Source organism: Canis lupus, chromosome 11 (genome assembly GCF_003254725.2).
Source record: "Canis lupus dingo isolate Sandy chromosome 11, ASM325472v2, whole genome shotgun sequence".
Classification (NCBI taxonomy): Eukaryota; Metazoa; Chordata; class Mammalia; order Carnivora; family Canidae; genus Canis; species Canis lupus.
Genome location: NC_064253.1, coordinates 69546715 through 69573652, shown reverse-complemented (window position 1 = coordinate 69573652; position 26938 = coordinate 69546715). Strand labels below are relative to the sequence as shown.

Below are 26938 nucleotides of genomic sequence, written 5' to 3'. Positions count from 1 at the left end.
AGTCTCTAGGAACCCCATAAGCCTCCAGATCACACTGAAAAAAAAAACCACCACTCTAAACATAGCAAACTTCTTTCATGATCTCCAATGTGCCTTGCTCACTGGTGTGGTGACATTTCCTGGGCAGTCTAAGTCTCAGTTATGGATGAGGTCAGCTTCCTACAGGTCCCCTGGCACTCTGTGCTTCAATTACCATGGGCCTCCCTGCACTGGATGCCACCCTTTTCCTCATCCAACTCCCCTTTAGATAGTCAGTTCTGCTTTGCCCATGTGCCCAGCACACAGCTCCTACAGTGGGCATAGGCGACACGGGGTCACTCTGCACGTACACAACGTGTCATCAGCTGGAAGAGCATACACTTTCTTCCGTGAGAACCCAACATGCGTTCCATTGGGATGGGAGCGTCATGACTGTAGATTCTGAGAAGAACTTTCTAACAAATGGAGTTAGAACGGAAGGCCCAGGAATGTACACACTGGTGCTAGGAGAGCCTCGGTGAGGGAGGGCACCAGGGGGATTCCTGCACTGGGTGGGAACCAGGGCTGGATGACCCAGGCCCCCCTTCCAAGTCTGACAGCCTGTGATTCTGTGGGGCTGAGCTGAGGGCTACTCCCAGACATCCCTCTCGCTTTACATTCCAGATGGATTTGTTTAGAGTTTCCAAGTTCAGCTCTCATTTTTATTTTAAGCTACTTTAGAAGATAACAAAGTACAGTGCTGTCATTTTTCTCCTTCACTCTCCTCTCTGATCCCTTTCCCTTGCTTTATTCTCTGGCTTTTTCTTCTCAACCTTCTTTCTAAAAATACATAGGAAAATGGGGAAGTTCTCCCTGAACCTCCGGGAGGAATTAGGCTCTGCTTCCTCTGATGGGCTGATGTCCCCACCCAGGAACCTTGGGCGAGAGCTGCCCCATACAGGAGCAAGAGAGACTGGGGGGTGGTTCTAAGTATCAATCTCTGAGGGCAAGGGAGAACAGAGTGTCTCTGTCAGCCAGGCTTCAGGCACTAGATCTGAGCCCTATAGGGGATATTGCAGAAGGAAACTGAGGAGGCAACTTTCCACATGATTCTTTAAGTTCCAAGTGGTTGCTGTCGGGGCCAAGTGACCATGCAATAAGCCTTGAGTACAAGGCATCCTCTTAATTTCTGCAGAAAGCCCAGTGAGTCTGGCAGCAAGTGGGACAGTAAGAGAGCATAGTTTGCCAGCCCCCAGCAGGGGGGCCTGGGAGACCCTGGGCCAGGGGAGTGTCTGGTCATGGGGAAAGCGCACCAATAGTGGCAACGATGAGGTGCTCCCCTCAAGTGTCTTGCTGTTAAATGGATCCCAAAAAGGAGAGTATGTGGCAGAAAACTTGGAGAGGGATAGTCATGGCATGTCTGTGGATGCCCTGGACAGTCCCAGAAACAAACGAAGAAGACAAAGATTACTGAAAACTTGACATCCTCCCCCCAACAAGTTATCTTCGTCAATTCTAAGGTGATCTGATGTGCACCAAAAGGCTGTCAGGGTCTGGAGGCACACACAAACACATACATACATATGCCATGTCTTTACCAGTTGTATGGCCTTGGGCACTTGTTCAATGTCTTAGCATCTTTGTTTCCTCATATGGAAAGTGGGACGACATTCTAGGACAGTGTAAGAGTTCAAAGGACATGTGCTGAATTGATGCATGAATATTGGCCTTGATCTTGGGCTAAGGATCCAAACCTCCAGTTGTATGCTGAATAACTCTGGAGTTCTTATCTATGCCTTGGTGACTATAGTTAACAATACTGTATCATATACTTGAAAATTGCCTAGAGAGTAGATCTTACATGAACTCAAAAACAAACAAAAAACTATGAGATGATGGATGTGTTAACTAATCTGATCGTGGTGTAACCACTTTGCAATAATACATGCATCAAATCATCACTTTGTACATCTTAAACCTATACAATGTTATATGTCAATTATGTCTCAGTAAAGCTTCGGGAAAAAGACAAAAATAAAATAAATTGGCCTTGGAAGGCAGTTGTAAGATCAAATTATATAGTGTGTGGAAAAGACTGTTAAAATCATAGGGCTCCATCTCCATCAAAACAGTGGTTCTTTGCACCTCCAACCTGTAAATGAGCTTCCAGGCTGGCTTACCTTCTGCTTCCCGAGGACTCCAGTGTCCTGATGGGCCACAGGGCATCGGGGAGGAGGCGTTGATGGCATACTGCACCAGGATTCTCCCTTCCAGGCAAAGTTCACATGCTGATCCCAATTCTCTAGGAGGCCAAGGAAAGAAAGGAAATGCACCGACTTAGGAACAGTTGAATGAGCTCCTGATCTGACGAGGCCAAAGGCACCAGGGCAGAAAACACAACAATTCCATATTATCCCATCATCTTTATCCTTGCCAAAGTTTCCAGGATACGACTGTGACTGAAATTCCTCCCCAGTGCCCAGCAAAGATCTTGTCTGGGCTTATGTGGCTTCTGTCCTAATAGTAGATATACTTCTTTAATTTGGAGCCATGCAGAATCAACATGCCAAAGACTTACTATCCATACTAATCTTAGTTTCATCAGATATCCAAAGCTCTACTGAGGATTTGATGTGTGGTTGTGAAAAAAATCTAGCTCCATCTGACCTCAAATTTTATTCTTTTAATAGTGTTCATCAGGTACCTCCCATGTGCCAAGCACCATCCTGTGTCCTAGGTACTAAATAAGAAGGCACGGTTCAGTTGCTTCATCTGAAAATGAGTTGGCTAAGCCAGATGATGCCTATAGGAACCTTCCAGCCCTGACATTCTGGGATGGATGAATCACTTCTGATTTAACAGTCAAAAGCAGTTTCCTTACCATGGCATCTAATTCATTTTAGCAGCTCTCCAAGGGGCAAACCAATCCCTTGAAGGGAACAGCCCCAGAAGTGGAATATTATGGTGGCTTCCTCTACTGTCAAGCGTATTATGTATCTGGATTCAATCTCCCTTTAGCCACAACAGCCTCTGGGATCTTGCTTGTTCTCCAGACTTGGCATCTGTTTAGGAGGCAGCTGCCAGGAGGGGAGAGGGATCAGCCCATTATTTCTCAAAATGCAATGGTCCTGCCAATACCTCTTTCATCATTCCTAGAAGGCTCTTTATCCTTTGGCTACCTGAAAGATGCAGTGGAGGAGCCTTATGGCTTTCCCTTCATAGGGAAGCTCTGTAGCCCATGGGTTCACATGGTAAGAAATAGTATGTGGGTGAGCATCAGGCTGCTAGTGTTCCCCATTCTTCTTCTACACAGCTGCCAGGACCTCATCCCCAAACCTATATCTGAACAGATCATTCTCCTGATTATCTGCTTTTACATGGTGGTCAACATATGCAGAAGGATGGACGGATGGACAGATGGGTGGATAACCGGATGGATGAGTGTATAAGTGGATGGGTAAGTGGGTGGGTAGGTGGCTGGATGGATAGATGGGTGTGTGGGCAGTTGGATGGGTGGACAGAAAGATGGGTGAATAGCAGTCATTCAAACATGTTGCTAAATCTCATAACTAACTTAGTCTAGACTCTCAAATTATAGATTTTGCATCCTTGGCTTTATCATTGTTAATGTGAAATCATACATAGGGTAGAAATTTCGCAAGCATATTAATATCCAGTGAAAGGAGAATGATGAAATAGCCCAAGATTAATATGTTCAATGATGTGGTAAGCAGCCATTACAAAAATATTCCATGGAGTCTCATGGAAAATGTGTAAACTATAATATTAAGTGAAAAAATCATATTCAAAATTGAATTTACAGCAGCTTCTCAATGCTATTCAAATAACCTCAATATGACAAAATATTGACAACAATTTCTGGGTGGTGGAATGAATATAGGATGAGTCCCCCTTTTTTTATTCCTTCTGGTTTTCTGAATTTTCTAGGTTTTTTGAAAACCTATGAATTTCTCCTGGATAAGAATAATTACAGAAATACACTTGCAAGAGGGAATGAGGAGTGGAGAGAGAAACTTCCTCACTCTGGAGCAGAGTGCCATTATAATGACCACAACCCATGCATAGCAGCTCATAGTCACATGACTGGCTCTATGATGACAATGAGATTATAAAGGTTCTGGGGAGGAGTCGGGAACCACATGGACTTTAATGGCCACTGAGCCTATCTTTCTATTTCTTTAGATGCTTTGTTTTGGATGATAGTTACATAGTCCCCTGCACTTCACTGAGTTCTTGACATATCCTAGGTTTCTCATACTTTAATGAGTGACTAAACCATCATCCACCTGACAGTAAACATATCTTGTTTGCACAGAGCTCCACACAGTATCTTCCCTCATCTTCAATCACTGATTCACGTATTCATTTGCTGTTTCATCTATTTATTCAATGGGTAATCATTGAACCACCTCTCATTGCTAGTACCAGACATTGACTATCCAAGGGAAAGGAAATCAGGTGTGTTACCTACCCCTCCTAGGGCTTGTAGCCAGGTGGATAGTACATAAACAAATAAATAAACAGATATAAAATCATGGGTGCATTAAGTTCTAGAAGGAAAGTAAATGGATGATGTAGGAAAGAATACTGGTAGAGAAGGTGCACTGGGCTAATTAAAATTGAAACAGTCATTAAAGACCTCAGTGAGAGGAATGCCATCTATGGTGAGAGCTAAAGGATGACATAAAGAATGGATATAAAGCATTCCAGGGGCAGTCTCAGGTATGTAAAAGACCAACACAGGAAAGGCTTGGTCTATAGGGATCTCAAAGGAAATCTGAGTGACAGGAGTCATAAATGAAGGAGAGTGTTAAAGAGGCAGCTAGACAAGTAGGCAAGGGCCAGATCTTGGGAGGTCCTGTCGACCACCTGGAGATTGTACATAAAAGAGATGGGAAGCAATTGGAGGGCTGTGAGCCACTGGAGACCCTTCAAGTCATGGAGTGACGTGATCTAATTTACATTTTAAAAAGATCGGTCTTTATGCTGAATGAAACATGGATTGAGGAAAGAGGACAAAAGTAAAGGTAAAGTCAGCAACTAAAAAGCAATGGTGTGATTTTGGGTGTGGGTGATGTTCCCATTTTATAGATTAAGAAATACAAGATCACGAGCACAAAGCAATCATGCCAAGTTCACAGCCTGTAAAGTCATAGAGTAGATACAGGCTTTACCAAAACCAGGCAGTATCCTACACATCCAGGAAGTATATGTTTTCTTATGTTTGGCATTCATTTGATTTTTATTTGCCCAGATACGCAATGACATACACACAGACACTGAAATCACGGTAGTACCGGATGCTAACACTAGAAGAGACCCTCTTTCTTATCCACGTTCCATGAGAATCAAAGCCTAAAGCTCAAGTCTGTGCTAACAATACAGTGCCCAACAGCCACATGTGGGTCTCTGAATTTAAATTAATTAAAATTAAGTAAATTTAGAAATTCACTTTCACACTTGGCACATTTCAAATGCTCCACAGCCAGTTGGCTAATGGCTACCATATTGGGCAGTACAGATACAGAACATTCCCATTCCTGCAGAAGTCCTATCGAACAGTGCTTCTTTAAGATATCCACTGTGTCTTATGAGTTAGCTTCTCTCCTGTGCTTCTAGAACGGTACTTGTTATGCACCATTCTTGCAAGGACTGAGAAAATAGTTACTCAAATCACTTGCTGTGTTCTGAGATTTGGAATTGGGACCTTGGTTGAGAAAGGCCAGATGGTCTTTGGCTTACAGATCAGAAAACTGAGGCCAAAGAGGAGGAAATGAATGAGGTTTCAAAGACTTCAGACCCAGGTCTTTTGGTTCTTAGTCCAGAATTCTTTCCGATGTGCCACCGCCAATTGTTCAGATAACTGAAACCATTCAGTCAACACATGTTTGCAAGACAGATAAAAATAAAGGAGTTAGAAAAGCCAGGGGGTGGCCTTGAATTATTTATTCAGTTGCCCATGTGTGAGGACACAGGCTGTGGGAGGATCTGAATATGTTTTTTTAAGGAAAACCCTTGTATTCTCTTAGACCGCAGATGTGAGGAACAGCGGGAGGACGTGGGGATGGCCAGGGGCGAGAGGTTGGCATTGATGGATGTTGTAGAAAACACCAGAGATTTTGCAGGGAAAGAGAATTTTCAAGTAGCTAAACGGCTCTGGGAAACCTCGTACAAGATGGGAGCCAATATTTCTTGAACATAGAGTGTGTGTACTAGGCATATTACGGATGTCGTATTTCTCAAATTCCCCACAAAAACCTGGTGAAGTGGGTACAATTGTGGAAGAAGATTCAGAGGGCCAGAGAGAATCAGAGAGGCGAGATGGCATGCCCAAGGTCCCACGGACCCGGAGCGGTGGAGCTGAGAACACAGTGCGGACAACCTGGTGGCAAGCTTGTGCACTCCACACCGGGGCCAATCTGTAGGACTATAAACTCCGAGGGTTTGGGAGAGTGGTAGCTCCATTTCTTTATAACAATTTATTGAACTGGTGGACTGACTTCCTTGAGCCATAGACGATCGTCTACGTAGCTGTTAACCCTAATTAGACATGTTTCTAAAATGTCAGTTGTAATTTAACATATGATAACTCCGTTATGAAATCTCAGACTGAACAGAATAGCTATTGTATGAGCCTCAAGTACCAACTGACTATAGGTTATTAAAAACATATTGATTGAAGCTGAGGGTACCATGTAATAGAGACATATCTCATTACACAACAATTAACCCTCCAATGGGTTTCCAACAATCAGATGGTATTTATTTAATGGACAATAACTGCTTTATGAAATACAAATTAAATACATACACGGGAAGCTTCATTTACAAAACTTCCATTTTTAAGTGGAACTGAGGCCAAGGCTTGACCAAAAGTCTGATACTTCTCATCGCCACAGAAAAAATAAATAAATCTACAGGCTGCTGGAAAGTCTGCTCTGAAGTGTCACATGAGGTTTCCCAAACCCAGCTCTGAGCTCCCAGTGAGGGCGGCAGGGGGGAGGGGGGTGCGGGAGGGGTGGTTTATAGAGGGCCTAAGGAGTGCATTTCCTTCCCCATGAACACATTCACCCAGTTGCCAAACAAACGTTCTAGATTCAGGGACTGATAGGAGTGGAGAAAATCAAAGCATGTATTTAATGTGATACCTTGATCTAATAAGTATTTTTACACACATACACATGCAAATGAGAGTTCCTTACCACCTTTTATGGCTCTTTTTAGGGGAGGGGTAATACCTCCCTCATAATTTGAGTTTTGGAAGGACTTAATGAAAGCACATGGGGGCCCCAGACAAGACGTTGCAAAATGTACGTTGGAGCCTAGCTCCCAGCACCTCCCATGGAATCTTGGTTAAATCAAATAGTCTTTCACTCTAATTCCTGCCTTACCTGGCAAATGAGGAAGATGACTCCCCTTTCTTACTTTTTATAATTATTTTATTTATTCATTTATTTGAGAGCGAGAGAGAGCATATGAGTGAGGGGAGGGGCAGAGGACGAGGGAGAGGGATAGAATGCCAAGCAGACTCCACACCAATCATGGAGCACAATGTGGGGCTCAATCTCTCGACCCTGAGAACATGACCTGAGCTGAATGAAACCAAGAGTCGGATGCTCAACCAACTGAGCCACCCAGATGCTCCTTGATGACTTCCATCCAATTCACAGTTACTTGAAAGGGTGAATGAGACTCTGCATATAAAGCCTTTAGTACAGAATATGGCCCAGAGTAAGGACTTGATAAATGGCAAAAACCGTAACCACAGAAAATTATTAGTTAATCATTAGCTGGTTATGACTTTCACCATCATCAATGGTCTATCATCAGTATTGGATAAAATGCGCCCAAGAAGGGCTGGGCTGGGAGTTAATATACTAATAAGCCCTAAATTACAGCCAAGTGTAGATGTCAACATCTTAATCCACTTTCCTGTCCCTTGAGAATCTGTTTCCCTTAAAAGCTTGAGCTCCTTAGAGAGTCTTAATGCTGAAAGGCACCACAAGAGACCGTTGGATCCCTGCCTTCAGGCCCTAAGGCACCACGAGACCCACTTTCCTGTGGGAGAGAGCCAGTCAAGGAAGGAAAGTGACTTGCCCAAGGTAGTACAGCTAGAAAGTGAAAGATAGGGGAGCAGATCTCTTGTGCTTAAGTTTATCATCTTTGACCTTTTAAAAATTCTACCCTCAATCCTATAACAAACTACTGGGCACAAAGATTCTAAATATACCTACTACACATACATACACATACATGCATGTGTATTCATGTATGATGTATGAATATATATATACACACATGTACACCTTCATATATGATACATATTATACCTATATTACAATTGTGTATTAACCAGAGGCAATTTCAACTCCTGAGCTCATGGAGATGAGGCCAGTACCTCTATCCCAGAGGATGTTCTGGCAATAAAAGTTTCCAGGTGTTTCATAAGAAAATAAAGCTAAACATCCATTCACTGAAAGCATGCATCTTTACTTATTAATTTTGATAAGCACTCACTCGTTTATCCCCTGACTCTCAAATTTACAATGTGTCTACATGGACCAGTCACTGCTAGGCGGTAGGGGCTCCAGATGAACAAGAGCGAGGACAAAGGAAACAGCAAAGCTCCTCTCCAAGCCTGCTCCCCTTCTGCATTTCCCTCTTCATGGCAGGAGAGAGAGGAGTCAACACTTCACAGGCCACACTCACCTTTCAAAAAAGTGGCCATCGATGGGTGGAAACCACTCCAGTGTCACAGAGTTGGTCGTGTGGCCCACGATCTGGGGGGCCAGGGCAACAGGCGCCGGCTTTCTGGAGGGTTGCCAGCTCTGGTACACCAGGTCCAGGTAACAGTGCATTCTGGCAACTTGATTGGGCGTGAAGGAGTCTGTGCAGTCGTCATCTGCAAGTGGGCAGAGGGAGAGATAAGAACCTGGCTGCATGGGCAGGCATGAGAGAGAATTATGACGTCTCCGGGGGCCAGACAACCAGCACCCCAGCCCTTGCCAACTCAGAGCTGGCCTCTTCCAGTGCTCACGAGTTAATGGTCTGTGAAGAAATGAGTGCAGTCATCACTTCTGGAGACAGGTGAGAGGGAACAGGAGGAAGGGGAGGGTGGATGGGACTGAGCAGCCCAGAGGTCACAGTTAAGGACGAGGGCCAGACAGACGGCTTTCCATGGGCCCCCAAGTCCCTGTTCAGTAAGTCACACATTTCCTTACTCTATCCCTCCCTCACCACTCACCCCAAATTTCCCATTCATTCATTCCTTTATTTGCTCACTCATTCCTTCCCATCCATTTCATCTGCTCACTTGTTCACTTCACTATCCAGGGATCCAGTGATCTTGTCCTTCAAACGCACCTTCTGAGCATCTATCACTGTCCTCTGCTCTGTGCCAAAGGCCACAGAAAGATGAAACTTAAAGATGTTCCTGCCCTGAAGGAGTGACCAGTGTAGTTATAGAGTGAAGGCTAGTTCGGCGTAGGTGTCAAGTTATCAGAAGACTCCTAAAGTCTGTGATGCTGACCACTGATGAGCAAGAGGCAGCACAGTGGGGAAGGACAGTGACCCAGGGAGGCTTCTGAAGAAGGAGGCCCTTTGGGTCAACCAGACTGCATGGCTAAGAGGGGGAAGCAAAGGTCAAGGACAGTAGGAGAGGGAGCTGCAGGACCACAGGGACATGGTGTCCACTGCAGCGAGCACAGCCCGAGGCAGGCAGCCAGCCCTAGGAGCAGTCTAGGCTCAGTGTCCTGCAGGCAATGAGGACGGTACTGTCACTTGGATGTTCACTGTGAGATTTGCATTCTTGACTCCCAAGACCATGTTTCTAATCAATACGAAAACTTCTTTCTGTGCATAAATGAGACCCTGTATGGGAAAAGTATCCTGCAGGTGCTTGATAAACAGGATGTGAGCCCGCGTCTGACTGGGCTGGATACAATCTCTGAAATGTCTTTAGATTGAACGACCTTCAGCCCTCCTCTCTTTTCCACAATGCGGACTGAAGACAGTCCAAGACTCGCCTCCCAAGGAAGAAGCATGCCTCCTGTCTACCCCTCCAACAGCTTCATTCAACTGCCCCAGGGGCAGAACAAGGCACTGTTTTGGCTTGGTTTCCAAAAACACCACTTCTCAGAGGTGTCCGCCTGGTCAGGGTTTCTGCAGCTGGGCCCCAGACGGAGGAGCACGGGGCTTGCCGGATCTTAAAATAAACCCGCCACCAGGAATCCTGCAGCATAAACTCACTTCCTCTTATCAAACAAACAGAAAATAAGTTTGGGCAGGTGCTGGGTTGTTGGATGGGACCTTGAGAATCCAGCTTGGGGAAGGGACAGGAGTGCAAGGAGGTTATACACAGAAGCTGCTTCTGATTTCCCTTAGTAATTTATGACAGCCGGTCCCTTCTCCAGCACCCTGCGCAGATCGATCATATGTTTGGAGGGAGGAGAAGAGCCCAGTGTCCCTTATCAAGTATCTTTAGTCACATACATCTATCTCAAGTCCACATGCAGCCATCTAACTCCTTGGAATAACAAACATTCAATGGCTCCCCATTGCCTGGAGAATAGAGTCCAAACATCTCAGCCTAAGAAGGGCTAGATCATCAGGTACATTCATTCTCCTTTGTGTCTATGATCTTTGTGTTTTTTAGTGTAAAAAGGTACCCCTGCAAAAGCCTAGTACCTGGTAACCTGAATAGGTTAGAGGCAGGAGAAAAGATAAAGGCTAAGAGTAGTGGAAGGGGAGGAGGGCGGGGGGTGGGGGTGAATGGGTGACGGGCACTGAGGGGGGCACTTGATGGGATGAGCACTGGGTGTTATTCTGTATGTTGGCAAATTGAACACCAATAAAAAATAAATTTATTATATATATAAAAAAAAGAGAGAGACCGGTGCGTGAAGGATCTGGAGTCAAATGGGCAAGTGAATTCATGCCCTCAGGGCCTGTTTTCCCACCTGTAGACAGAGATTGATGAGGATACCAAGAACGTTCATCTCAGAACTTGGATGGAGATAAGGAGAGTGGAGCACAAAGGACCATGATGATGCTCAGTAAATGCTTGCTGCCTCATGCCTGGGACAGCGCCCCTGGGTATGCATGTATGTGTGTCAGAAAACCAGAAGCAAGCAAAAAAAAAAAAAAAAAAAGGAAAGAAAAGAAAAAAAGAAAAAAAAAAACCCAGAATGTAAAATATCCATTCTCTTTGATCTAACAATATCACATCCAGGAGCTCAACAGACAGATATTCATGAACAAACATGCGGAAAATATAGGGATGAGGATATTTTTTGAAGCATCATGTATAATGGTAAAAATACCAGCAATAACACATCTGGCTATTAATAGGGGAATGACTATGTATGTTAAGGCATAGGCACTGAATAGAATACTAATCAGTCATTTCCCAAAGAAGGAAGTAACTCTAAAACTCAGGTCCCTCATGTATAAATTGGGGACATTGAAATTGACCCCGCTCTCGAGAGCTGCTGTGGGGACTCAGTGAGCTGAAGCACATAAAGCATTTATCAAGATGAATGGAGGAGAAAAACAGCATTTTTCTCCCTCCGTACACTCCGGTTTGTTTGTTTCTTTCTCTTCCCCAAAGAAGTGCATTTTCCTTTCATGACTTAAAAGTTAACCATTTCCATGTTTGTCGATAAAAAGGACAAACATTATACGGTCTCATTCATTTGGGGAATATAAAAATTAGTGAAAGGGAATAAAGGGGAAAGGAGTGAAAATATCAGTGAGGGTGACAAAACATGAGAGACTCCTAACTCTGGGAAACGAACAAGGGGTAGTGGAAGGGGAGGTGGGCGGGGGGTTGGGGTGCCTGGGTGATGGGCACTGAGGGGGGCACTTGGCGGGATGAGCCCTGGGTGTTATGCTATATGTTGGCAAATTGAACTCCAATAAAAATGTTTTTTTTAAATAAATTTTTTTTTAAAAAAGAGCATGCAAAACAGGTGACAGATCCTGGAAGGGGAGCAGAAATGCATCTGAACGTGAAAGCGGGAGGCAGAAAGCATCTGTCCCAGGGTGCGTGGCTTAGAGACTTAGCTGCTATCAGAATCTTGGGGGGAGGTACCAAAGGGTTTCTGTTGATCACAAATGCTCTGTCTCAATTAGCTCACGTCTCAAGTCAGCCCCTCTTGGCTTCCTGCCTTCACACGCTTCCCCTCCCGACATCTGATCTCCAGGACCAGCCAGCCCGTCTTGTTCTTTGGTTCCCATCTTACCCATCTAAGCAGAGAGGATGTTGGGTCTCTGGTGCCTGGGGAGGCCTGAGCCAGTCCCCACGCTGTTGGTGCCCTGCCCTGAGTTCGCTAACTGAACTCCATTCTCCAGCATGCATTCCTCTCTGCAGCCTAGAGGCTGCAGAGCATGGGGGACAGGGAGTGTCGGGGCATGGGCCCAGCGCTGCTGTGAGCTGTCGAGCCCTGTGTTGTGGAGGTGTGAGCAAATGCCGCCCCTGCCAGCCTCCTCCACACCCGCTGTACCACAGGGAGTAGTGATGCTGCCCGCCCCCTAAAACTAATGAGGGCATTTAGCAGGCTAAGCCTTTCTGGTGTAGGGATAACGGAGCTGCCCTTTGTAAGAGGCCCTGCCTTCCTGGTTTTTATTAAAAAAGGATAGAGATAATAGTAGGAATAGCAGGAAATGATTATATTCACTGTAAAACATGTGGGATATGCCAAAAATGTTACAAAGAAATAAACGTCACCCTAAACTCATTACCTAGAGATAATACAATGAATATTTAGGATATATGTGTATAAGTATATTGCATGTGAATATTTATGATTCTCAGTCTCATAAACACATTTACATCATGTGCATATACACATACAAATACACATATGCACACACATCTACATAGGCCAGACCTTACACTGTACAAGGCTCCGTGACCATTTTCACATTAAATAGCTAAATAATCCTACTAATTATCGTCTATTGAGCACTAGTTATGGTACCACGGACAGTTCTAAATCCTTTATCTGCACGAGTACACCTACTATCACACAAGGTAGGTGTGATTATCCTCCATGGAATCCAGGAAGTCAGTGAGGCTTAGAGAAGTAGCTTGCCTAAGGTCGAAGGCTAATGCCTGGAGAATTCCAGTGGGGTGCCTGCACTCTGTAACTTCCTGCCCTGCACCACAATGTTACTCGGTTTCTATTTACACCCCTGCTTCCTCTTCTACACCATTGTTAGTGGCCACATAATGTTCTATCACAGGGATGCCTTGTGATTTATTTCAACAATCCATGCTCCCTGGACTTGCAAGTAGTTTCTGTTTTTTTCCCCCACATATAAGCTTTTTTTTTTTTTTTTTCTTCATGCCTGGCAGAGAGTAAACACCCAATTGATATTTGGACAATGAACATTGCTAAGAACATTCTTATGATTAAATCTTTAAATAAATCAACAGGTTTATTTCCTCTGGATGCATTCCTAATTGGTGGGATCGCAGCGTTGAAGCATATGTGCATGTTGAAAGGCCCTGACACACAGAGCAATGATAAGAAGACACTTATTATTGTTGGCTGAAGAAGCCCGGGTTTCTGGACTCCTGAGGAAGCCCTGACTGAAGGGGATCTTGGGGGGCCTCCCATGGCCTATCATCTTCAGGAAGCAGAGTCTGAGCTTCTCTTCATCTGCCCAGGGTTTATCCATAGCTCAAGATGGCCATTCATGCCTGGTGCTGAACTAGGCTTGCCAGCATCACCTGCCTGCTGTTTGCTGGAGCTGAGCACTTGGGGCCCTCTCGGCCTTCCTTAGCATCAGAAAGAGAGCCAGATGTTTACTGATTAATAGCACAGGCTCTGCAGGGGAAAAAGTCTTACCTTCTTGTCGTGTGACTCTGGGCAAGTTACTTAAGCTACATTAAACCACACTTTCTGCGTCTGTAAAATAGGTCCCGTGATAATAGTACTTACCTCACTGGGTTATTTTGAGGATTCTGCAAGACAAGCCTAGGAAGCATTGCACACAAGTGTGTGGTGTATCACAGGCACTCAAGAATTATTGTGGACACCAGTCAGGTGGCGTTATTTCAATTTAAGTTAATTAAAGTTACCAAAGGCTAACAATTCAATTCCTCAGTCTCACTAGCCAATACTTCAAGTGCTCATGAGCCGCATCAGACCAGTGGCTGTCATACTGCTGGACGGCATAGACACAGGACATGTCCATCTTTGCAGAAAGTTCTACGAGAAAGCACTGCACTAGACTCTGCTCAACTAGTGACCAGACCTGAGGAAGAAGCACCCAGGAAGGAAAGAACTCCAAGCAGTTGACCCCGCAGGGTCTCCACCCTCTGCCCTTGACTGCCTAGCCCCTATGCATAGCTCTCCCCAGCCCTGAGAACCCAATCCTGTTCTGCATTTTGAATTTCATCCAGCTGCTTTTGTCACCTCATCTATCAGAGATCCTAAGGAAAACAAACATTTCAAAGCTCGTGGTCGCCTTGAATATGCTTTTGCGGGTGTAAGTTTGTTATCGTAGCTCAGTGAATTAGTTCTGCTGTTAATGGGTCACTGAGCTGAGGGGTTCCTTTAAAAAAACAACAGTAAATCAATCACCCTTTAGATCTGTACAAAGGGGAACAAAAAAAGATTTAGTTTATGGGGGTCTGGTAGCTAGTGGCAGCTCCGAGGCCCCTTAGAGTCCGGCAAACTTCCAAATTCATGTTATTGTTTATTTTCCATGTGCGTTGAGCTGGCCAAGGAAAGGTGCTACAGAAATGGAACGCAAGCAGGGCTGTGTAGGGGGGGACAGGGCACCGGATGTGGGATGTCGGCTTGGCTGGGAATGGGAGTCCAGTGGGAAATCTGCTTTTGAGGAAATACCCAGCACTGTGGTCTTTTAAAAAGACCTAAATCTAAAGACTGCTTTCTGGTATCAAGGATGGGCTGTGGACCCTTCTAGAGACGTCAGGTTTGAACGGTATGAACCTTAAACTGCAGAGGCCCCCAGAGATCATCAACCCAAGAGGGAAAGCAGAAAGATCTACTGGGGATCATCAAATTCATTGGGTTTCAGCAGCAAAACCCCTCTCTTCAAATGCAATCCAATGCAAAACCAAAGAAGAAATGGAAAACAGTTGTAAGGATTTCCTGGTTCAAACAAAGATGGAGACCTAGAGTCCCACACAAAAGTAGAAGAAAAAAAAAATGCTTGGTGTCATACAGATGAGCTAGGGTGAATGACTTGAAAATATAAAAAAAGGTTTTTGATAGTATGTATGCAGTTAGGAAAAGAATGTACTCCTCTCATGTAATTTTGCATTTGCAAAACCAAAAGCATTCTATATATATATTTTTTGGTAATAAAATAGTAAAGGTGAGTATAAGAGCTTTATATTTAAGAAAAAGTTGCAGTACAAAAAAAAAAAAAGAGAGAGAGAGAGAGAAGAGAAGGAAAAAGGTTTCAGTAATCACCAGCTTAGAAAAATACAGCTGCAAAATTAGAGGAACCTTCTCCAAGATTCCTTGGATCCAATGATTCCATTTTCTTGAGTAAAGTGAGACCCAGAGAAGGGATGTGATAGACGCAGAGACATTAGGTGACCCAGTGGTAGAGCTAGAACTTCTACCTAGAGTTCCTGATGTTGGGCCCCAGTCAGCTCCTTAAAGTGTGTCCTTCTGAGGAGCCTTCAGGTACAACAGCTTCCATTACCCCTGGGATCTCACACAAGGACTGTTACCCTGATCGTCTGGGATGAGGGATTGCTGGGATCAAGAAGTCTGAGAAAAGGAAAGCAGCTTTCCCAAGACTCCTCTGAGACAGGCCTGGAGCCTTGTGTGCGACACCCAGCTTCGTGCTCCTGCTGAGCGGGGAGCCCTACCTGCGTAGCTCATGAAGTTGTTGTAAGGGGTGTTGAAGAAGCTATGGAAGCCGCAGGTGTCATTCCCTGGCCCTGGGTCGCCGCAGAACTTGTGTTTTGGGGCTGGGTTGGTGTCACTGCAGAGGTCTCCCGTCTCAAAGGAGGGCTCCGTCTCCATGCAGGGATCGCTGCAAGACTGGATCTCTGAGATACCTCGGAAGATGTGATAGAGGCCCAGGCTGTGCCCGATCTCATGGATCATGGTGTGGGTGTGCCCAGGAATGCCATAGAAAGATGGGTTCAAGACAATGCCACCTGCAAGGAGAAAACCAGAGCATTAAGCAAATGGGGTACTCTGTTTCCTGGTACAGAAATCCCCCAATCTATCACAGGTAAATGGGGTGCTGCCCAAAGTAACCACAGGCTTCTCCACCCTGTGGCTCCACTGCCCCGAGAACTGTAATGACTTGTTATATGAATCACTGATTGGGTAGGAAGGAGTCTCAAAAGTCATTTTGTGAGTTGTGAGATCCCAATGCCTGCAGAAGGAAGACAACAACTGAAGTGATCTCGAATGACTTTAAAAAGAGGCATGATCAGCACTTAAGGACCTTGATTTCTGGGCTGGTAGACATTTCTGCTCCACCTTGTCCTTCAACAGTAATGCATGGCCTCGTTTACAAACATTCTGCACAGTCTTGTCCAACCGAGGCTCCCATGGTCAGGCCCCCTGGTCCCAGTCCTCCCTCTGCCTTTACCAACGCTATGACACTGAGCATGTTGATTACCATCCCCAAATCCCACTTCCTCATCTCTGGTTCTCCCCGAGAGTGAGTACTCACGAAGGCCAGCATCATGGTGTGCTCATCATTAGGACATCATTCATTATAGCCAATGTTTCTTGAGCACTTACCCTGTGTCCTTAGGCCCTGTGCTCAGTGCTTCATGTGTATAATCACACTTAACTAACTCACAACCCAATAAGAGAGGCACTGATGCCCAGACAGGTGAACTAACTGGCTTATGATGGGGAGTCAGGACAGTGTCAAGCTGGAATTTGAACTCAGGATCTGTCGTTTCCAGAGCCAGGCCTCTTAATGAGTTCTACTACTAGGGCCAGTCACAGGGCCTGGAATATGGCATCTCATTAAATGTGTGTTGAATCTTTGCTGAACGTGAACCCAACTAAAGAAGTTTTCTGAGGTCTAACTAAGCACACGTAAGCAGCTAGCATGGCACTTCGTATCCAGTGGGTGCCTTAACAACTACTCACTACTCGAAGAGTGTCTTGAGACTAAGCAGCAGGACCATCACCTGGAAGGTGATTAAACACGTAGAATGTTGGGCCCTACTCCAGACCCATGGAATCAGAATCTGTATTCTAATAAGAGCCCCAGATGGCTTGTCTGTATGTTCTAGTTTGAGGAGCAACGGTCTACCCCACGTGACTGAGCATGGCTTAGCTTAGGGAGATAGATGGAGCAGATTTCAGCAGAAGCAATGGACAGCATTTTTCATGTTCATTTTAGGCACTGGAGAAATGCATACAGGCTGGTAGGGAGACATTTAAACTTAAAATCCAAATGTGTTTAAGAGAAGGGTAAAATTCGGGTTTGAACACTCTGCAAGTAGTGATTTTAAGTGCAGAACAGTGTCTTATAAAGAACGGTGCTAAGGCCAGGGCCTTGTTGATTTGAGCTTGCAGGCGTGGGGGGAGTTTTATCTTGGGTTGAACTGCCAGGAGGGCAAGCTTGCTCAGTCATGGGGCTCGCGGAGTCTATTAATTCTGAACTGCTCAGAGCCTTCTACACAGAGATAAAGATGTATGAGAGGGTGTGTGTGTGGGCGGGGGTGTGCACACACACACGTGTGTGTGAGAAGGGGGAGGCAAAGAGGCAGGGAGAAAGAGAAATTGAGACAGGAAATCTCTCTCAATTATTTTCTGTCAATCATAATATGAAACATAATCCCCTTCCCACCCAAGGCTTTTTCCAGGGATCATGGCATCACAGCAGGAAAAGAGGGTAAAAATATATGTATGGTTCTAATAAGTTGGGTTTGATTGGGGTTAGTGTGGAGAAATTGCTTCTGGCCAACATTTCTTAGGATGAGGAGATTGGTGAGCTGAGGGCTGGGGACCCAGAGCCCTCAGCCTGACATGCGGTGCAACATTCATTCCGCTTCACCCTGGCTGTGTGATCTTAGAAAAGTGACTTTGCATCTCTGGTGAGCTCTAAAATAACCAGCTACCACAGTGCCAGTGATTCTCTGTTTCTCCACGAAGCTTCAACAATGAGGCGCTAGGCAGGGCAGTGGGAAGGTATGGGACCCCACAGGTATTTCCAGGGATAATGACAGGATTGCAGACTTAATGTCCGGGCCAGCTTTGTTTGTTTTACCTCATCCCCTCCCGATTCACCCCTTTGCCCAGAGCCACAGCACAAGAGCCCGAGTCCTGTTTCACTGCTTCTCTTAAAAGGTGAAATAGCTGGAGCCTGACATCATCCTGAAACACTATAACATGCTATGGATTTATAGCCTTCTGTATTCCTGGTCCTGAGCCAGCCCCAGAAATTCACAGAATCATCAGGAATATTTTTCTCTAACTTTAGAGGCCTTCTAAGACTCTGATCAAGAGCCTTTCAGTCGCTTTTCCAATAGGACAGCATTTCAGTGCTGAGAACTGTCCTTGGAGGCCATCTAGTCTAAGCTGTTCATTCAAAATCTGAGCAATTTGGGGCTTGGGGAAGGAAAGAGACATGCCTAAGGTCATACTGCCGAGTAAAATCATAGCTGAAAACAACCATGCGTAATGCTGTGGGCCAGGAGGGGTCCCATATGTCATCCCAGGCACATGATAGATACAAATCATCTACTTTCCGGTGCGTCTAAGTTGCATACTCGTTTCTGCCCAACCTCTGTCTGTCTGTCTACCCATCCATCATCTATCTCAGGATTTCTCAGCCTCAGCATGATTGACATTTTATACTAGATAATTCTTTCCTGCTAAATCTGTAGATTCAGCAGCATCACTGTCCTCTACCCACTAGATGCCAGTAGCATTCCCCCAGTGGTAACAGTCAGAACTATCTCTAGACATGACCAAATGTCTCCAAGGGGATGAAATGCCCCCAGTTGGGAACCACTACAGATTTCTCATTGTCTCTAGCTCTATTTACACCACCACAACACGCTGGCACACATGCACACGTGCACACACACAAGTCGGTTCATTCCCTTAAAAACAAGTGAGAAAGAGAGCAATCTGGAGGGAACTAACTCTAGAGTTTGAAGTCTCCATCATGTGAAGTTGCAGGGTCCCTCATTTCCATGATACCGCAGATTGACAGCGGTGACTGGATTCTGGGTGCATCACTGGGAGAGCAGGCAGGCCTAGGGAAACAGCCAGCACTGTCACTCTGCCGAGCCCTAACCTTCCCGGATGAGGACTCTCACCGCGGGAGGCATTGCTATCCACTGGTGTAAACAGCGGGAACATTCTATCAAGGGGAAAAAGGTTGAGTACCTTGTAGTGCCTCACTCAATGGAATATTGCATGGTCATTAAAACATCACCTTTAGGGAGATGGAAATAACCCAGAAGGATGCTTTTATCTTATGATGTTAAGAGAAAAAGCTGGACTGGAAGTGATTAGAAAGACTGCTACTCTGTATAATAATGTAAGCGACATAATACGAAGAAAAAAAAAAAGAACGTAAAATTTTACCTATGCTGTGATTTCAAATATGCACAAATTACACAAACGCACATGCACATATAGACGTGTATGGAAGAGAGCATGGAAAAATCACGATCGATGTTGACTCACAGGGCCTGGTTCAAAAACCATTGTCTTTTCTGACTTTTGGGGATGGGTTTGTATAAATATACGTCTGGTTTATGGATATGAATAATTTGGATGTAAGAAGAGTTCCTGGTGGTGTTGGTGGAACACGGCAAACAGGGAGTTCTTAACAAGCTCACTTTCTCTTGTCTCTTTGGTATCTCTCAAGCCAAGCCTTAACCGGTTGTGCCAGCACCATGTGGCTGATGGGCTGGGCAGATATTTGCATGCACTAAGAAGAAATCTGTCAACGGACAGAGCTGGGGCCTTGAATTCCAAATGTGGCTCAGCCATGGACTTGGGTGTGACCTTGGATAAGGCTTGTTCCTTCTGTGGGTCCCGGTTTCTGCACTGGTAAAACAGGGTTAATGATACCATGTTATCTCCTTCAGAGTAAACGAGATGAGGAATGCTGAAGAGTTCTGTGCACTAAAAAGCAATAAAGAGATTGTTCACCGTCACCACTACCACCGCCATCATCATGGTCATGATTTCCACCACCGTTATCATCACCACTAAATTTATTCCTGTGCTAATTCAATTTCCTCCTGAAGAAGTTTCTAATTCTCACCTAAGTGCATTAGGGCTTCCTTGTCCCATGGCCAAGTGGCTACTCCTGCCAATTCCTCCTCCGAGGAGTTTGCAAAGAAGATATTAAGGTGTGTTGATCCATCCAGTCTAAGAATGTTCTTCAGTTCATTAACATCCAAGTATGCTCTGTAACAGAAAAAGAACCTTGGCTGTCATCACCATCCAAAAAAAGGTACTATTCAAATAACAGCTATTCCCCCAAGTAATTAAGAGCTACTATGTGCCAGGCACTTTGCTAAACACTTTATAAACATCACCTCAGTGGCTTCCCCCAATACTATTATAAGGTTAGTTGAGATGACCCCATTTTACAGCTATGAAAATTAAGTCCTTGTAAGTTTAAGAGACATGGTGAGATTACTCGGCTTATAAATAGCAGAGTTCAGGTTAGAACCTGGATTTACCTAAAGTCAACATCTTTGCCCTTAAGGACTTCGCTATTTTGCCCAGTGACAGGGCCACAAAACGTGACTGTAAACTAAGAACATAGACCATGGAAAAGATAACATGTATTCTTGTCTTGGCTTCTTCTCTACTTCACTCATTCACTGTGGACATCAGACCATTTATTTGGCAAGTACAGAGCTGCACTAGGAGGCCTGCTGTGCATCTCTATACCAACCTTGCAAAGAGACATTATCGCTCTGTTTTCAAGATAAGGAACATGTGGCCCAAATGTGATGAAATAGGTTGCCCAACATTGCAGAACTGGGTTTCAAGGCCAATTCTGTGTACCTTGGAAACCTATGGTCTTGTCACTGGGCATCATGCTTCCCCCTCCCCCTTGATGATTCTGCATTCTTTAAGCCTCTATTTATTTGTCTGTACAATGGACTTAAAGAGGGATATTGTATTTGGAGTGGCTGCCATTGTAGACTGATGTATCAGAAAAGTGAACTAAACCCCTGTTATCATCATCAGCTCCTTAATACCTAGGCTGAACACAGGTTGCTGAGAGGCAGAAACGGTCTTTGTAAAGAGGCTGGCATGTCCAAGGAGCTTAGTAAATAAGAACTCCTCCTTCAAAGAGTGTGACTCTCCTATCACCACTGAAATGCTAAAGCTCTCCATCAGTCACAGGCTTATTACTCAATGGATCATTTTCTATCGACACAGGCATCTTGCTCTCCTCTCTTGAGTCTCTCAGCCTCTGTTTTATGTCTGCTGTCATATGGCCTTGTGAGCAGCTGATAATCATTTCTTGAGTAAGGCTGGAAATGAATCAATGAATAAATGAATAAAAACATACATAAACACGCATGCAGGCAGCTTGACGTGGTAGGTGAGAGGATGTCTATGAATAATGGTATTTAGTGTTTGATGGGCCCTTCCATGTGGTCTGACTTCACGTGGATTATCTCCCTTAATCTGCTTAATAAGGCTGAGGTAGGTTGTATTATGATGCCCATACTCCAGAAGAGGGAAAAGAGATGTAAGCTTCAAACCTTGCTAAGGTCCCACAGCGAGCTGGAAGTAGTTTCCTTTTTCATATCTGCCCATAAAGGGTTGACACAAATCCTGGCTGGGAGAAAACTTATGACAGTTCCCTTTTCTTTCCCTCCTGGGGTCATAGAAGGATGTCCTGTATGTGAAAGAGTAAGTCCAAAGTCTCCAGCATGGCCTCCAAGACGCTGCCTCCCCCTCTAGCCCTGTCTCTCTCTGCTCCCTCTCTGAATTTCCCACTGTGGTTTTGGGGGGTTTACCACGATGCATCCTCTGTGGTGCCTCCACTCAAGATGTTCCCTCTGTCAGGGACTCTGCTCTTCATTTTGTCCTCTGATGAACAAATCCAAAGCCCATGCTGGTACCGCACCTCAAGGAAAGCTTCCCTGATTCCCATCTCTACACTCATTCACCTCCTATAATATGCACACTCACACTATTCCAAATCATCACTCTACTTGTCCATATCCACCACTGTCTGTGGCTCCATTTCTGTTTACCCGGTTTTCAGCATAGAGTTTGCCACCAGGTAAGCACTCAGTAGATGTTAATGGGGTTGAATTTACATTGGGAAAGGAAGAAGCTAAAATATTTAGGTCCCAGTCTCCTTCCTATGAGGCCTCAGTTTCCTTACTAATACACTGGGATAAGCAGCAGCTACCCGGTGTTTCATGGAGCATCCCTATGAGTCACAGACCCACACCTCTACTCCAATGGGAACAGATACATTTGAGAACTAGAGAGTCCTCCCCATTCCCTACATCATCAAGAGCCCATAATCGATCAGTTGCCATAATTTTTTTCCTGGCTTTTCAAGAAAAGGTGAACATGAGTTAGAGATACAGACAGGGTTAAGAGAGGTCATAGCTATGTCTGGGTTGAACTGACCACTTTTAAGGATAGCCACATGCTCAGATATTGACCCTAAATATTGCTTCCATGCTTCTTCACTCTGGAAATCCTAACTTCACCTTCTTAGACTGGAAGCCTCCTAAGGAGTTTTGGCCAGTCTACTCTGTGATCAGGGAAGGAAAGAGCGAAGAGAAAAAACCAAAATGTATTAAGCATTTGCTGTAGGCCAGCCCCTGTGCTAGCAAATACCTCTCATCCCATCGCTGCAGTATTTGAAGTCATGCAGCATAGTGGGGAGGTAGGATGACTTGTTCTGAAGCCAGAGTCCTAGGTTTGAATCCAGCTCCTCTACCCAATGTTTGGGTCACCCTGGGCAATTTGCTTCACTGCCTGTGCCAATTGCTGTACACACAAAACAATCTACCTCATCGAGTTGCCCAGAAGATTTGGGATGTAATAAAGGAAGTGCAAAGGGCTTAGAACAATACCTGGCATGTAGAAAAGCTCAATCACTGTTTAGCTATTCCTATTATTTATCCCCATCTTACAGATGAAGGAACAGGGGTTCAGAGATCACATAAATAGTGACAAAGCCAAGCACAAATCTCTATGTGTCCAATTCTTCCCACAGCCTCACCCTCACTTCCAGGCTCATGCAGGGCCATGGTGCAAAGGGAAACAATGCGTGGGTGAATGAAAACAAAGAGAAGCTGAGATTTTCTTGGATCAGCCCTTTCCACATTATTTATTTTTTTCTAATTGATTTGTCCATTTCCATCAAGCATTCTCTCAGGCAGAGAACACAGATGTTATTAGACAAAGTCACCTCTTTGCCCTGCTGCTCTAGGGCTGAGAAAGCTTCATAAGAAGAAGAGATGGGGTGAGGTGGGGTGGGGGAGACATTTTAATTGGTTGTTTATTCAGTTGTAATTGCAGAAGCCAATCTTTTCAAGGGGTGGTACTCATCCTGGCCCAAGGCAGACATGTGGGATGTTGGAGCCTCTCCCTTGCTTGTATGTTTTTTTTTTTTTCACACTTTGAGATGCCTCCATTTCCCCCAAGAGGAAGAATCCATGGCAGCCATCCACGTTCTTGCCCCCTCCCCACTTGCCTCTCTCCTCTCTGTCTCTTTTTTTGGGGGGACCCACCCAAAGGAAAACAGCTTTGTGGCTAAGAGCTTTTGGCTGTGGTCTTCCCACCGACTCAGAGCCAAGCTGGGTGTCTCCCAAATGCATCAAGGGAAAGTCTTGGGGGGGCGGGCAGGAGCCCTTGTGGGTATTTACTTCTCTCTTGCTACCTCTTTAAGGGAATGTTTAATCCCTCCTGTCATTGAATGGAGGTGAAAGCAGAGAAGGTCAAACAGAGAAGGGCCATTAGAGTTTAGGGAGAATGGTGAAGAGGGAAGAGAAAGGACTCACTCAGGGCTGCTTGGCTTTCCATTTTGCAACTGTGGGAAGGTTAGTCTCATGTGTATATTGCAAGTTGGTCACATTTATTTAAAAAATTCATTACTCATGCTCCATAAAAATCAATACAAATCCAAACGTCAGTGCATTTGTTAATTTACGTGCCAGTACTACTCAGAGTTGGATGGACAGACCTATGTCGATGGGCAAGTTGCTTTGTCTCTCTGAGTGTCAGTACCCCAGCAGGCTTAAATGGGACAGCTCAGCACTGCCTGGGCACGCACTCCTCTCCATGGTCTGGTCTCCTATTTTTTTCCTACTGGTATAAACCTAAATGATCTGCCTCTGAGTGGTTCTCTGGGTCTCAGCTTTCCACATCTCATCCCTACCATCCAACATTCTTCTTCCTCCAGCAATCTCAGCCTCAAGTACTCATGGTGTCCTCATCCCTGGAGCCCCTGGGCTTCCCCAGTTATGCCCACTCCTTCCTTATATGCCCATTAGTTTCCTTCCTCTGCCTCATGATCTTCCTTCCGGAATTTCTGCCTTTTAAAATCTTATCCTCCCTGCAAAGTCCAGCTTACATCCACTCCTGATCACCCTCACCTGTAAAATGGGAGGATGACAGTCACCTCTCAGGGGGGCTAGAGGTCTGACAGAGAAAGTGCCTCATGCAGTGCCTGATGGGTAGAAGGCACTCAATGACTAGCGTAGGCTATTGTTGTTATGTTACTGTGATGACATGGATAATTATTAGCAGCACCAAAACCATCATCACCATTAGCTGACAGTAGCTTCTCCCTCTCCAAAGCCTCCCCTTCTGTTTCTAGCACTTATCACCCTGCTTTGTGTTATCTTTCCAGTGAGCACCCGTCTTCTCCATCAGGCTATGAGCTTCAAGTAGGTGAGGACCAAGTCTTCATGTCTCTGTGCTCCCTAAAACTTGAGTGAGAGGAGTGAGCGAGTGTGACAGACAGAACACTGATTAGCAACTGTTTAGCACCATGGTCTTAAATTGTGTAACTTCAAAACCAGATGAAGAAGTCCAGGCTCGGGGAAGCGAAGTGACTTGCCCAAGGCATTGACAAAGGGACAAACCAGGGCCTGACGACAAACCCCCATTCACTAGCCTGTGTACAGCACTTCTGCACAAATTAGTAAAGTCACTTCTTCATTCAGGTGGACACAGTTCCCTACAACAGTGCATGGCTTCGAGGATCAGGCATGGGAGGGACTGCAGCCCCGGGCTCCCCCTCAGCTGAGCGTCCCCGTGCAGGACTTGCATTGCCTGAGTGTCGAGCCTCTCCCACTACACTTAGCTGCTCTGTCTGCAGCTCTGAATCCCTATCCGTTCAGGGAGGTTGTGAATTAGATTCGCATTTTCCAAATCACAGTCTACTGAGGGCTAAATCCACAAGAAGTAGGCGCATATTTAAGGGAAAAGCATTTTATGATTCAAATGAGTTTAGGACATGCTCTGCTAAACGATGTTCAATACGTACTTTTTTTAATTGTAAGAATTATCAGAGTCTTTAACATGCAAAACAGGAGTAGAGTAGATCCTGTAAGAGCGTTCCCAAACACATTTGACCATAATCCTTTTCCCCTCACCCTCACCTCTGCCTCTGCCAAAAATCAAATAACAGCACAACCAACAGAGTTTGGGAAACACTGGGCCAACCCGGAAAGCTCTCCCTAACGTAGACCCTCTCCGCAAGCTGCCTCTCTAGGGAGGTGTCTCGGTGTCCCTTTGCTTCCTCAGCAGCCCATGCCCCTGGATCCCACCGTGCAGGCTGTGGGTCCCCTGGAATGTCAGTTTCAGGGGGGCCCAGCCCCAGAGTGCCAAGGCGCCCAGACTTCACCCCTCTGCCAGAACTGCATTTCAAAGCCATGAGAGCAGTTCTGGAGGGAGATCAAAGCTCTCTCAACTCAACTGTCATTAGAATATTTTCTTTATGCATCTCACTCGCTGGTGAGTGCCAATAACATATTTCCTAAATGCACTGGCCTGAGATGGTACAACTCTGTAATAATCTCAATGAGAGGGCTGTCAGGGCCTGTTTTATTGAAAGGGAAGCAAAAGGGAACTACACTCAAAATGCAGAGCAACAACAACAGAGCCCTTAAGTGAAATTATGGAAGGGCTCGAGTTTTTTCAACCCTAAAAACAGACTACACTGGCTCTCGTTTTGCAGATGGTTGGTCAGAGGTACGACTCGCAGTGAGCCCAGATCGACACTGGCCACTGGCCAGTGTTTGTTTCTATTCCCACTTAAGGCCAACTGACTTCCCCGTCATAGAAGCGATAGCGGTGGAGATTTTTGAGAAGTGTGCTGCCCAAGTTCTGTTCCCTGGGCTCTCGACAGGTGGAGGCAGGACATGGCCATGGTGCTGGCCAAGTGCTGATGCCCCGGACTTGGAGAGGGTTTGTCTCAGATGAACCTGGCTGTGAGGAGCCACCTCTACGCTAGACGCTGGGGACAGCTTTTTACATTAAAGGAAAAACATCCGAGTGTCATAGAAACAAGCACATCTTTTTTTTTTTTTTTAAGGTGTAATTAAAAAATTCAGCATCACATTTAAATAGAGTGCCTTAGAGCTGTATTCTACTCGTAATCGTATGGAAGATGGTTGTATAGAGTAAGACTCTGCTACTTACTTTCATCATTAAATACCTTTGGATCTAGTTCTAGATAGGATTGTTCTGGAATGGGGTCTAGTCTTCAATCAATGATATGAAAATGGGGGCACAAGTACATCAAGTTTTATGGCACACGTTTTTGTATTCACCATTTTTTTTTCTGGCATTGCCTCACCAAGGGATACTTCATTCTTGTAATCACGGGCTTTATGATCTTTTTTTTTAAAAAAGCCTCATCTTAAGAGAGAGACAGTCTAGGGTTCAAATCCTTTCTCTTCTGCCAAAAGGTGTGCCTGTGACCTTATTAGGGAAGGGACTCAACCTCTCTGAACTTCAATATCTTCACC

General features: G+C 45.2%; 1 protein-coding gene across 1 annotated transcript in view; it reads right to left on the bottom strand.

Annotated features, from left to right (window-relative positions):
- PAPPA (pappalysin 1) overlaps positions 1-26938 on the bottom strand; it is a 237027-nt gene that overhangs the window by 163736 nt on the left and 46353 nt on the right. Inside the window, exons 3-6 of the mRNA XM_035696916.2 lie at positions 20230-20375; positions 15836-16129; positions 8689-8881; positions 2139-2260 (exon numbers count right to left, since the gene is read on the bottom strand). Coding sequence (XP_035552809.1) covers positions 2139-2260; positions 8689-8881; positions 15836-16129; positions 20230-20375 — 755 coding nt within the window. The remainder of the gene's footprint in view (positions 1-2138; positions 2261-8688; positions 8882-15835; positions 16130-20229; positions 20376-26938) is intronic.